This window comes from Culex quinquefasciatus, chromosome 2, assembly GCF_015732765.1.
Source record: "Culex quinquefasciatus strain JHB chromosome 2, VPISU_Cqui_1.0_pri_paternal, whole genome shotgun sequence".
In the NCBI taxonomy this organism is placed as follows: Eukaryota; Metazoa; Arthropoda; class Insecta; order Diptera; family Culicidae; genus Culex; species Culex quinquefasciatus.
The window spans coordinates 156,836,942-156,850,885 of record NC_051862.1 but is presented as its reverse complement, the minus strand read 5'-3'; the positions used below and the strand labels follow the sequence as shown (position 1 = coordinate 156,850,885).

Genomic DNA, 13,944 nt, shown 5'->3' with positions numbered 1-13,944 from the left:
TCAATTGTGAAATTTATACTCGGTGTGCGCGGGTGTGCGTATCGAGTGAGAGTTCTGCCCGGCTGGCTGGATCGACCCCGACGACGACGAGGGACCAACACAGGCGTTATGGACTGCTAATTTTGCGCTAATGATTAAGAACAATGTGCCTTCTCCTCCGTGGTATGGTGAGTGCACAGGCCGTTTCACGCGGGGCGAAAGTCGCAGAGCCAACAGCTGAAGGGTTTTATCCCTTATCCCCGAATCCCACTTTCCCGAATCCCATATCCCCGAAAATCATTTCCCCGAAAATTCCACATCCCCGAAAATCATTTCCCCGAAAGTGCCACTTCCCCGAAAATCATTTTCCCGAAAAATCCACATCCCCGAAAATCATTTTCCCGAAAATTCCACATCCCCGAAAATCATTTTCCCGAAAATTCCATATCCCCGAATGTCATTTACCTGAATGGCCATTTTACCGAACTGTCGTTTTCCCGAATTTACATATACCCGAATGGTTACTTCACCGAAAAATCAAATTTCCCGAATGATAACCTTGATATAAACTAAATTGTTATTTTGGGATTTTTTTTATAAAAGTATGACGTTAATATTAAATTCTCCTACGTGTTTTTTAAGATTAAAACCGTAGAAGGCCATCCATAAACCACGCGGACGCTTCAAGAGTGCGGGATATTGAGATCATCCACGTTCCATAAAAAAGATTTTTTTTTTGTAGCGGCCATTTTCAGCAAAGGACAATTTTCCAAAACGGTATCTACGTGGTAAGGATAGAACAGCAACGATAGCTTCATGCGACGACTCGATGCGGAGGATTCAGTTTGTTCTAGATTTTGTTTAACTGAACTAATTTGTTCCTATCAATTTTGGCTGGATGAAGGCTTTGAACAATTATTTTTTTATTTTTTTACGTCCAATTCGAGTTTTGCGACCAACACTTTTAATCAAATCTAAATAGTTGATTGTTGAAATACAAAAAGCATTTTTTTAAATATTTCATCACCGCCATTTTAGATTAAAAAAAACTAAATCACTTTAAAGTAGTTTAGGGGCTATACTTAAGCTCGACAGCTGATTTTGGTTGCCAAGGTCAAGAGTAACAATTACAAATTTTTGCGGTAGTCGGGCCTGAACGTGTGTCAAACACGTTCTGACCTGAAATCCCTTTGGCCAGTTGTCGCACTTACATCACTTTGAATATTCAAAATTCAAGTGAAGCTCGGAATTTTTTGAACGTTCAATAGAGTAATCAACGTTCGTTTGTATTGCGTGTACGTACACAAAAATTAAATGAGATTAAATTTTGTCAGCCAGCAAAATCAAATTGTGCACTAGTGTGCGTACGCGAAACGTCATAAAGCTCTATTGTGGACATGATACTTTATTGATCGCTACTTCCCCGAACCCGGTCAGGCGGGTATGGCCGTTGTCCAGAACCGCGCGCGGTTCTGGGCAACGGCCATACCCGCCTGACCGGGTTCGGGGAAGTGGCGTTCGGGGAAATGGCCGTTCGGGATTATGGTCATTCGGGAAAATGATTTTCAGGGATGTGGAAAATTAGGGGAAGTGGCCATTCGGGAAAATGGTTTTTAGGGGAAGTCGCCATTCGGGGATGTAGCCGTTCGGGGAAATGGATCGTTCGGGGAAATGATTTTCGGGTAAATGACATTTCGGGAAAGTGTCTTTTCGGAGATGTGGCATTCGGGGAAATGTCTCTTCGGGAATGTGGGTTTCGGGGAAATGTCATAGATTCCAGCTGAAGAGCTGGGGAAACATGACCGACTGAACACGGCAGCGATATTTTTTGGCAGCTGAATCGGAACACCCTCTAGCAGTGGTCACGTACCGTGCAAGGATGTGGAGCAGGATTACACGGTTCAGGAGCTGCGTGGATTCACTTGGCGGTTTTTGACCTTTTGACTACGGTTTCTACCAGAATTTTACCGGGAACCGGTCCAACTTATCGTTTTTGTGTCACACTTTCGTATGTTCCGCTAAGATGTCTGAAAAAAGCTGATCAAAAAAACGCCCAATCGGAACTTATCGTTTAAGTGTCAAACTCATTATTTGTCTACTAGAAGTCTAACAGAACCCCAGAAGTGGTCACCAAACGTGAAGAGTCGTAGAGCAGGATTAAACGGCTAAGAAAGCTGAATTCACTTTGCAGTTTTTGACCTTTTGTGTACGGTTTCTATCAGAACTTGACTCAAAACTGGTTTAACTTATCGTTTTTATGATACACATTTCGCTTGAGTATGTTCCATTTAGAATCTGGTCAAATTCTGATCAAAACATCTTCATGTAAAACTTATCGTTTAACTGTCAAAAACTCCCATTTGTCTACGAGAATCCAATAGAATTCTAACAAGGCGAGTCTTGCACACATGAACGTCTTATCGCCAACCAGCAAACTATCGCTGTCAAAACAACCGCAGAACGTCCCGAGTAGATTCCGCAGCGATAACCCAGTTGAGTAAGCTGTTACGCAAACCGCGAACCGTTCCAAAGAGATCATCCCTGACGACAAGTTCAGCTCGGTGCAAAATTTGAAATTCAAATTGCTCTCCGCAAGATACAGCCAGACTCTCGAAAGTGTCCACAAATACCCCGGACGAACGCAAACACACTCACACATATGGCATCTTTTGAAATTCAATTATCCAATGAAACGGCCAAGAACGCCTGGCCCGGAGATCGGCAGCAGGGACCGAACCTTGAAAATATGCGGTCGTCGACAATGCGTACAGCAGAGTCGCGGTGTTTTGGCGGGTTGAGCTCCCTTTCAATCTTGATTTATTCACCGCTGCAGGATTTGTGAAGCAATAAATGAAAATTGACTGGTGCTGAATGTCCAAGTGCCACACCAGCTCGTGGGTTTTGAGTTCCAACCCGGTTTCAGCTTCCCTTCGACCGGCACTGGTCTGACTGACGGACGAGGCTGCCCATGATTATGCTGGGCAAGCATACTCTGACGGTTGGCTCATTTCATAAATATTTGATTGAATTTATTGCTGTCGGTAAATGTTTTGACTGAACGCGTTCGCGGGTTGCAGTTGGGGCCCGCAGCGGAACTTGCATTCCTCCGACTGCGAATGCACGTGCGAATTCTAGGCTAAAATTAGCATGGCTTGACTAACTTATCGTTTTCGTGTCAGAACTTGTAGATTTTGAACGACTTCTATTTGAATCTTGATTGAAAATTCTAAACTTATCGTTTTTACGTCAAACCCGTTTTTCAACTCAAATCCGCCCTAATCGCCCGTTCTCCGAAGCCGAAGCGATGATCCACTCAAGACGACGACCCACACACAGCGGAAGAAGGCACTTGGCACGCATTAGTCGTCGTCGTCGCGTCGGCAACGACAACCGGGAGAGAGTGCATTCATCTCCAGCGCAGCTCGGCGGGGATGCTGCCGCGCGTAAACAGGCCATAAATCAGAACGAGGCAGTCTAAATTTAACAGGGCTCTAAATTTGGGAGGCCTCCCATTTGCACCACGTGGTGCGGGATCGTTGCACTTGTCAGCAGGAGTCACTGCACGCACTCACGCGGGAGTTCAAGAAACTGCGTGTCCTTCAAAAACCGCGCAACCTTTGCGAGTCGATAAGTCGAGTTGAACTCGCCAAAAGAAGACAGCCATTATCGAGCGAGCTTCTCCACATTTGGGTGGCGGCGACGACTTGGCGCGCGTGATTAGCACGTTAACTAGTGGCGGCGGCGGCGGCTACTGGCGGGCTGGATTATTAAAATGAATGAGGTAATCTGCGCGCGACTCGAGTGGTCAAAACGATGTGTTGGTCTGCGGATGGAGTCATCTTGCGAACAACGATAAAACTGGATGGTTGCTTAGAACAACAATTAGGCATCCTTGACTGCTTGATCAGAAGAGGAAAATTCCATATCCGTTCGATCGAGAACTTCGTCTCACTTATCGTTTATCTGTCAATGTTTACGACCTCCTGATTAGAAGTTGTTATCAGATCTAATTTGAGTCCATCCGTTTATCGTTTATCCGTCAAACTTTATCGTTTTAGGTTACGCGCGGCCCCGGTTACAGTGGGTGCGTTATCGGGCAGGGAACCGTAGTGGAAGTCCCGTATCGGGGCCCCAAGTCACCCGATCCTTGGCCGATTTCGCTTCGTTCCACTCGGATCCACGCCTGTGGCTTCCTTTTCCGCCACGATGACGACGACGGTCTGAAGCCTAATGAGATATTGTAGGTGGGTACGGTTCGGTTTTGCAAGGTGCGCGCGCCCATGTAATATCTATATAAATTGAAGCTATCCAAAATTTTCGCACTAATTGGGGTTCCGCGCGACGGTTAGAGCGGGTGGTTGGTTGGCCGCTCGGAAAAGTCATAAAAGCGCATCCAATTCGGGAAAGTGCTCACAAAATTTGGCGTGTGATTCGAACGCTGGCTATCGAACGCATCGACGCACAAGATTTGCGCTCTGACGGGCAGCGGTAGTAGCAGGTTCAACACTTGGCTAAATTCGTATATACGTGGAAAACTCACACTTGAGCGAGTTGCTCAGCTCCGCGTGCGAAAAAACGTTGCTGGGCGAGCTTCAAAATAAATTTCTTTGTCTATCGATCGAGCGCGAAAAGTATAAAATATTTAATATAGAGGCGGCGGACGCGGAGGCAGGCCATGCAGACATTTTTCCAACTCTCCAAGCCAAAACATGATCCGTCCGAATGGAAATTCGATTGCTCGTCTCACCCACGAGCTCAAGAAAGCGCGGAAAAATACGCGCATCACTGGACCGATGAATGGAATCAATGATTTTACCAATTTTACCCCGTTTTTGGAATTTTCGCTAATAGCGCCTGCAGCAGTCTGCGCAGCTCCGTCGCTTACTCGACTGTGCGAATTATTCCGAAAGTCTGCGCGACGGCAAAATGTGCATTGATGCGCGCTGCAATTGCCCACGGAGTACGGGTACACTTTCGTTTGCGAATGACCTAACGCCTCCATGATGACCCGCGTACTCTTCCGTGCGCGTCTCAAGGTAAGTCATTGTCCTCCGTCGTCGTAGCTGGGACGCAGAAGAGTGTGAAGTTCACGCATGGTCGCGAAAAGTGGGGGGATTTTAGCACCTGCCTGAACGGTCCAAAACGGCAGAACGAGTTCTGCGGGTCCGATGACCTGAATTTGCGGGGCGCACTTATCGCTTAGCTGTCAAACGTTGAAAATTCAGTGAGGAATCATCGTTTGGTTGTCAAAAATCTTTCAGCGGAATCTTACTACATTTGCTCCAGATTTTCTAGACTGGGGCAACTTATCGTTTAGCTGTCAAGCGTTGAAAATTTAGTTAGAAATCAATTCAGTCAGTTCAATTCGCATTCTGAACAAGAAGTCGATGCGAATCGTTCTGTGATCGAACCAGTTGTTGCCTTTTCGTATCCAAATTGAATAGAATTCGTGTTCAAAATTCGATTTGAACTGACCGGTTTGGCAATCGAACGCTTTTCCAGTGGAATTTTGGTAGCTTGGCAAAAGCTTTTCCAGACTGGGACGACTTATCGTTTAGCTGTCAAAACACATTTCGGTGGACGTTAAGCACAACGCACAACTTCTCGGCTGTTCCAAACTAAGCCCGGAAGCCAACCGGTGGGGTGGCTACACGCTAATCGGCGATCCATCAAATGACTTTGCTTCGCGCGCCGGCTCAATTACCATGCCGAGGTTATTCACGGCAGAGCCAAGAAGCAGACATCGCTCAATGCAAAAGTCCTTGAGACACGCAAAAACATGCCCGGTTGCGCTCGTTCCGGGAAGGATCCAAAGTTGATGACTAACAGTGGCGAGGCACAATTTGCCAGACCTTGGCGGAAACTTATCGTTTTGTTATTTTTTCGAATCGGTTCGCCGAAGGATCCCTTCGGGGTCAGCGAATCTTCTCGGAAGGGGACGCGACGACGATCTGCTTCTGCAGCTTTTGTGTTCAATTGAATTAATTTGTGCGTTGCGCACACGACACTGCATCGGGGCCCGACTTCAATTGGCTAATCTGTGAGTGCGCGCGAGAGAGAGTGCATTGACGGCCGGGTTGAATGACCGAATTATGGGACGACGACGACAGAGAAAGGTTCTCTGGGACGCCATATGCGTCTGTGAGTCACGTTTTTGGGAAGGTTACCCTAAAATGTGGTGCCTGCTTTTTTTGCGCGCTCTCCCTACAACAGCTGTCATATTTACACGTCAAGGGTTCGGGGTGAGTGGCTTTCCGTGTACACATGCGTGCATCTAGGTTTGGGACAACCCTCGGATCTCAACTAGTCCGATTGGCTTCGGTAGAGCCAAGGGTTAGTCTCCAAGGCCCCTGAGCAAACTAGTTGGAGGCCTGTTCAACAGTACGCTAATTGAAATATGTGTATTTTAATGTAACAGTAAGAAAAAGGCAACTCGGTTGGTATTTACACACTTGAAACCCGCTGTGGTAGCAACGCCAGTGTGCGTAAATGGCACGAATCGCTTACGGTTTTTACGAGCGTTTTCGTCGTCGCCGCGAGACCACGCCGTTTCACGCCTCGAAAGTGTGAATTCGGTTTGCGCGCGTGAGACGGCCGTGACACACGCGCGCCGAGGCCTTGGTCGGTCTAGTAGGACCGCGAGAGCGTTGCTCAAACCGAAGGTGTGAACTGGCTAGGGTTTGTCAATGCTGGGTGCAGATGACAGATAAACGATAAGATGCTGGTAGCGCGAGACCGGGAAACGATAAGGGAGTTGTTTAGTCTATGAGGGCAGTCGGAAATATGAGATTGTGATTCACAGATGACAGATAAACGATAAGATTCGTGCAACCCAGTCAGAGCGTAGCTTCTGGGAAGTGACTAAGTGACTGATTCGTTACGAATTCGCTCAGCAGATGACTGTGTGCGGACAGCTCATCGAGAGCTCGTAAAACACGGTGGACCTCCCCGAAAAAGATTTATGACTTTCCTCGGGGCCTGTACCTGGTTCAACCCTCCCCGAAAACAGACTCGATCCGCTCGACCTTGCCCGTTTATCGGGTTGACGGAACCGCTTGGGCGGCGCAGGTAGCGGCGACCGGCACGAAACGGCCAATTATGATCGAGGTTTAAAAATAGCGAAAATTTCCCTCCCCACCAAGCTCGGCTCGGTCAAAAACATGAGCATAAAACCGTATGGTAATGTGTCGCCTCAATGCCCATATTTTAATGCTATTTTCCTTGACTTGATTTTTCAGCGTCGTCGCAGCTGCCACTCGAGAGTCGTTTGCGCTGAAGTAGGCAAAACTGGCCGTTTTCAACGTGTGCTACTCGAGGTCTGCCGCTAGTCGCTGCTGGTGTAAATTAGCGTTGAGGTTGTTTTTTTCTCAACTGCTCTGTGTGTTGGATTTCTTGGTAGCGGGCTTAACCATGATACCGTCGAGTTTCAAGTACAAAACGGCGACTGTCGGAAATCTCGGAAAACCATCAAGCATTAGCGCGCGCGCGCGCTCACGCTCGCGTGTGATGGATGATGGAAGGAAGGGGGGTTGGAAATGTCAAATTAATAATTAATAAAGAAAAACCACATCGACTTGGAGACTTGGAGACAATACACACGTGAGGGGGTGTAGAGTTAAGCGAGCGAAACGCTGCGACGACGACTGGCAGAAGTAGTAACAAAACGGCGATTGTTTGTACTGATTGCGTGGGAAAATATAAATCTATAGGTACTCGTCGTTGTCGTCGTCGTCGATGGCAGATTGGTCGATACGCTGATTGACGTTACGTAACCGCGACTCGGGAAGCAGCTACCCGGAGGTCGAGCTGATAAACGGGCATGACAAACGCAGACTTATCGTTTTTTTTGGAAGCATGTTTGCTTAGGACTGATTGACTGATACCTACGTCTAGAACGTTGCATAGGTTGATAAGATTCGGTCGTCCGGACGACTTATCAGCGGCAGGAAAGACCCCCGACGACCGCTTGCACACAAATGTTGTGTGCGTTTCCGACTTGGGAATTCGATTAGAGAGCGCAATTTGTGCAAATAACAAAGAAGTTTGATAAAAAAGCAACATCATCATCGGGCATGACGAGCAGGGTGTATGTTTGCACTGGAAATCACTTCGGTCGATTTGTCGATTGGGCAATCGGGGACGTTGTTCGGGGGGGGGGGGGTTCCGGAATCTGGAAGGGGGGGTTTAATATTTTTTCTTGGTTTGCTGCGAAAACATTGAGCTATTTGTTGTCACAAGTTTATGGGTTATGTTCTTTTAATCATCTCAAGTCAAGGCATGAATTTCTTGAGGTTATTGAGTTATTGAGTTAAGACAGCAGTGTTTAGACTGGTTTGTTGATACTGAGCAGAAAAAAACTCAAAAATCTTGATCGGTCGGCCAGAAGTTCTGCAGAACGATTTTCCAAACTAGGATTTATCGTTTTTCTGTCAATCAATTAAGTTGAAGAAGTTTTTTGCTTCTCGGTTGTTTTGAGCAGTGTGATGGGTTTAAACGTAAATTTATTTTGCCTAAAACCGTACACCAATATCTGAGCCACATTTGAACATTTGAAACGCTGCAAATGCAAATGCTTATCTAGCATAAATGCTACTCCATTCAAGCAGGATTCTGACAGAACCAACCCAGCTGGATATTTCATGACTGGGGTCAGGCGAGTTCCTTAACTGGAACTTATCGTTTTTCAGTAAAATCAGTAAGGTTTGACAATATGACTACTTTTCATTGTTTTGAACACTGAAGTGGGTTTTAATATGAGTTTTCAGAGCAGTTCATTAGTTCAGAGTCAGCTTATTTTTTACCAAGTACTTAAAACTTGTTGGAGTCGGAGTCAGAATCCGTGTGTGGAGTCACAATCAAAGTCAATACATCTTCATCAGACTAAGTTGGATTCGCTGAAAATTCTACTCAATGCTACGGAACCCTGGTACGAGGTTTTCAAATATTATCGTTTATCTGTCAAACCTCTCTTTGTCCTTTGCATCAAGTTATTTAGCCTCACTCCTCAGCACCTTTAACAGACGTCATCCCATACAATCGTTTTGCCAGATTCTTATCAGTAAAGATGGGTTAGATCTTCAATGACCTAATAACCTCAAATGTAATTGCCTTGGGATTTAACTCTTCGTGATACCCCATTGTAACACACGGTTTGACAAAGGTTCCAAACTGACCAACAGTAGAACATCGTCACAAATCCGGGGCCGCAGGTCGCGGCGTCGATCCGCCCCTCAACTCGACGACGACCAGGTAGCAGTTCCGCTTGCCATGTGAAACTTATCGTTTATCTGTCAAACTCTTATGCATTAAGCGATTTTGCCTTACTTTTCAGCACCCTCAGCAAATGTCAATTCCGTACAAAGTATTTGCCAGGTCTCTTACGAAAACGATGAGTTAGAACCACAATGACCTAATAACCTAAAATTTAATTGTTTGATGACCAATTTTTAACAAAAATTGACGAAGACCGCAGTCTACAGGTCATCGTCACAGCTCCGCAGCCACAGGTCGCGATCTGACCCCCAACTCGACGACGACCTGCTGCTACCAGTTCCGCCATGCTTGGCGTCGTCCTTCGGCCAGCACATTCACCCAGCTTCAAACAAAAAACCTCCAGCGCGCGTGTATCGAGAAGAACCGATCTCATCATCGTGCGCTGCCTCTTCTCCACATTGGAAGTTCGTTCAACGACCATGTGCTTCATCATCGCGCGGTGTCTACACGGAAGAGCTTGGTACAAAGGATCATCTGCTCTCGACGACGACGACGACGACTTCGTCGTCACAAAAAACGGCATCCATTTGGCTTCAAGGTTTGTGTCTGGTCGGATAACCTTCAAGTTGAGTCAAGTTTCCTCCGAAACCTGCTCGCTTATCGTTGTTCTTCTTACGTAAGGCGTAAGAAGACACTCTTTTGTGTATCCTTTTTGCTGGGTGGAAAATTCGATACTCGAGAAGCAACGGCACAAAAAGGACGGTTCCAAAATGGCTTCTCGCCGAAACGGAAAGGACAAATCAGCCATAGCTGACGACCCCTCACCAACACAGCGCACAGCGCTGGGAGGTTCAAAGGCAATTGTCATGATGTTATCACATCGACTCGGTAGAGAGGATCTTCGGGATGAGGGATGCTGCGACGAGGGTGTATTGGTGTTACGCCAAGTCCTAAACAATGCTTCCCACACACAAAGTTGTTGGAAGAGGTTTTGTGCGAGAGAGAGTGTGTGTTCGTGGGGGACGAAGCCATTTTGGGACGGAAACAGCGAGGGCCAGGTATCTTCCGAGAAGGTTTCGCCCTTGACACTTGGTAGGAGAGGGAGAGTACGTGGGAGTTCTGGGAAAGCAGCGAGGACGAAAGGGAAATTTACCTTTTACGTGCTAATTCCATTTATGATGATTTTTAGCTGTGTTGAGTATCCAATACTAGTTGTTCTGGGGAGGTTGGTGGTGTACTGTTGATTGCTTTTCACGTTTATCCGAGCCTTTTGTTTTCTCTCTTTGTATATCACACTTGTATCGGGGTTGTTCCTGGATGATTCTTCTTCACGACGTTCCGTCGAAACAATATAAAATACTAAGAACAAAAAAAATCTAAAATTTGTACTATTCACTGGCTTTTTCTTTTCAACACACAAAAACACTCGTGCTTCAGCGGTTTCGTCGCGGCATCAAACCGAGACCTGGACGACGTTCAATCGCTCAACCGCTCTTCCTGCGTGACTGTCGCTAATCCTTTGCATGTTCTCCTGTTCACTGTCGGTGGTTGAACCCGTTGACCTCACCAAACCTTGCGTACTGTGTGCACTTCAACGCTCTTCTTCTCCACGCGAGCTTTCTTGTTTTAAACTTGTGTCACAGTGTTTAGACCTGTCGTAATACTTGTAGTGGCATTTGCTGGGGAGGAAGTAACTAGATCCTTCCACGTTTCCGAACCGCTGAACCAGCTGAACACATCGGGACTTTGCTACACCGCAGGTTCGCAACACATAACCCACACTCTGGATGATCTATTGTGCACGGAACAACACACACACGCACCCAATCTCGCGCGCTCCTTCAAATTCCTTCCCGTATTACCGGAAGCACCAGAGCGCCCGAATTCCCAACCTACACCGCGGACTTGCTCTGCCTCGAACCTCGCAAACGATTTCGCTGTGAGTAGTTACAAACCCACAAAGCCTGCACACTGTGAGGCGAGATACACACACGCGAGAGACAGACTGACAGACACACGGGGAGACCGACCAGAGAGCGGAGGCCAAAAACACGAACAAATCCTTCGATAGCTGCGACGCGACTAAAGCTGGCCAGCGACGAGAAGCACGCTGCAGCCAGGCGAACCGAAGTAAAGTGTGCTGTGCTGACGGAGGAAGAAGTAGTGTGTGAGTTACGAACACAACACAAGCCGAGTGATCGATCGCAGTGTGGTGGAAAATTCACGAGAGAGAGAGAGAATGGCGATGGAGATGGAGAGGAAAACGAGGAAACGCGTGAGCGAAACACGATGACGAACGGAACGAAGGGAAATGGGAGGAAAATGCGAGCGAATCAGCTAGCAGGGTGGAATAGTTTTCATGGTTTTGGTTTTGAAGAGATTATCAAAACAATTTATTAAATTTCTACACCCTTATTAAAATCATGATTCTGAGTTCAGTATCCACCTTTTCCTACGACTTTTTGAGTTCAGGTCAGCCCTCTGTCACGACGGCCATGTTTATGAAACCTAAATGTTCGACGCGAACACGAAGACAACAAAGAAGATGAAGAACGCATTTGCTGTCAATATTTGAAAATAAACAAACCACGTGGTGAAAAAAGGCATAATTTCATAATGTTGAAATGATTTCCATGATAAAATAACGACACGGGACGGATTTCCAAACACAAGTTCCCGAAGGACCCTATCCGCCAGAGACTATGGATAAATGCCCCGCGAAATTGCGATAAAGACAGTTTTGCAAGTTAAAAGTTCAGATTTGTTCGAACCACTTCGCGATGAACTTCTTGTGATTCCACAAAAGGTCGGATTCTACACAAGCACGCGATTCCTTCGATTCCCTGTGCGAGTCGACAGTGGGAGTGGGACAGTCCTCGGAGAAGGTTATCGAAGGATGCTCGGACAGACCAGCTTCGCCACAATCACCGGAATCACGGATGTTTCTGCACTTGGTCGGTTAATCCCTGCCAGAGATTGCAGCGAGTTGTTCGGAAGGATCTACAGCGGGACTTGGCCAGGCCCCGGTCCAGTACTACCCGGCAAATCTTCCCGCTCAATCAGAAGCAACAGTTCTCACCTTTTTTCGCAACAGATTTGCACACACAAAAAGTGATGTTTCTTGAAGATTTGGTGTAAACAAACAGACAACACCAATACTGCTATACTCAAAGAGCCCACGCAGCAGTATTAGTGAAGAGCCCACGATAAACAACGTGGGCTCTTCACTAATACTACTACGTGGGCTCTTCGAGGTTTTGGTGACTGTCAAACGTTCTAGCCATTTACAGTGGTGCCAGAGGGTTGGTTCAGGTACAACCATACGGGCAGGCCTCGTGGCGCGGTGGTTAGCGGCTTCGGCTGCCGATCCCTAAGTTGCTATGGGGCGCGGGTTCGATTCCCGCCTTATCCTCCTGGCCTTCTATCGGATGGGGAAGTAAAACGTCGGTCCATTTGCGTAAAAGAGGTTTTTGGGTGACTCACCACACATAACCTTCGGACGCCTAGAAATGAGCAGAAACTTGCAACAGAGACCACAAAAGACCCGGGGGTCGTTAAAGTGGATTACTTTGCTTTACTTTTTACAACCATACAAATGGTTATATGGGTTGAACTGTAAAATTTGTATGAAAAGTGGGATATTGAACTCAGAAAATCATAATTTTTGGTAAGGGTGTATTGCATTAGGATGTAACAAAAATGACTTTTTGGCGTGCATTCAGGGGTTTGTTTCGGTGGGCATACTGAGCCTAAATCCCAAATATGAGCTTGATTGGGCGTAACAGGAGCTGGCGCTCCACCCTTCAATTTTAAATGGGATTTAACCCGTAACAAAAGATTTTTTCAAAAATGTCACTTTTTGAGGCGTTTTGGCCACCAATGCGTTTACCAAAAACATCACTGGCGTGTAGGCCAGATCCTTGCGCATCTTTTGGTATATATAACATTGAAGTTTCGAGCATCCTGGAGCTCGGTACAGACCTTCAAAGTTTGGCATTTTTTCGAAAAATCGGCCCCGGCAAAAAAGATATGCGTCGCACCTCGCGACGCCCGAGACGCCATTTGATTTTGCTGGGACCGATTTTTCGAAAAAATGCCAAACTTTGAAGGTCTGTACCGTGCTGCCGGATGATCCAAACTTCAATATTATATATATCAAAAGATGCGCAAGGATCTGGCCTACACGCCAGTGATGTTTTTGGTAAACGTATTGGTGGCCAAAATGCCTCAAAAAGTGACATTTTTGAAAAAATCTTTTTTACGGGTTAAATCCCATTTAAAATTGAAGGGCGGAGCGCCAGCTCCTGTTACGCCCAATCAAGCTCATATTTGGGATTTAGGCTCAGTATGCCCACCGGAACAAACCCCTGAATGCCCGCCAAAAAGTCATTTTTGTTACATCCTAGTATTGCATATTTATCATAATCTTAATAAATTGACATAAATCTGTAACAGATTCAGGCACATTTCAAACATTTGCTGGAAAATGCAGCTCAAATCTTGAGTTTTTTTTACCCCAGTTTAGATCCGAAGATTATACACTGCAGACACGATTATTCGAAAACCTTGGAAAAATTTCACTTCAGATAATCGAATCACGAATGAAAAAATGCTTGAGATTCAATGGAGGCGCATGGTTTCTTAAAAATAATCGAACCAGAAAATTTTTGAAAATGAAAGACGCATTTAATGGTACCCAAAATATTAAAATTATCGCAGCACAGTAAATAGATTTATTCACGCTTTTGTAAT

General features: G+C 46.2%; 1 protein-coding gene across 5 annotated transcripts in view; it reads right to left on the bottom strand.

The window, feature by feature from the left end:
• Window positions 1-13,944, bottom strand: part of LOC6037382 (protein gustavus) — a 230,984-nt gene that overhangs the window by 18,521 nt on the left and 198,519 nt on the right. The window contains exons 1-2 of one of the 5 annotated variants that reach the window (XM_038257958.1): window positions 11,223-11,310; window positions 10,346-10,551 (exon numbers count right to left, since the gene is read on the bottom strand). The exons of 1 other annotated variant lie outside the window; for it this stretch is intronic. In XM_038257958.1, the coding sequence (XP_038113886.1) occupies window positions 10,346-10,365 (20 nt within the window). In that variant the 5' untranslated portion in view covers window positions 10,366-10,551; window positions 11,223-11,310. Of the gene's footprint in view, window positions 1-10,345; window positions 10,552-11,015; window positions 11,311-13,944 lie in introns of those variants that run through there. 3 more of the 5 variants (XM_038257956.1, XM_038257955.1, XM_038257957.1) reach the window with 3 other exon arrangements.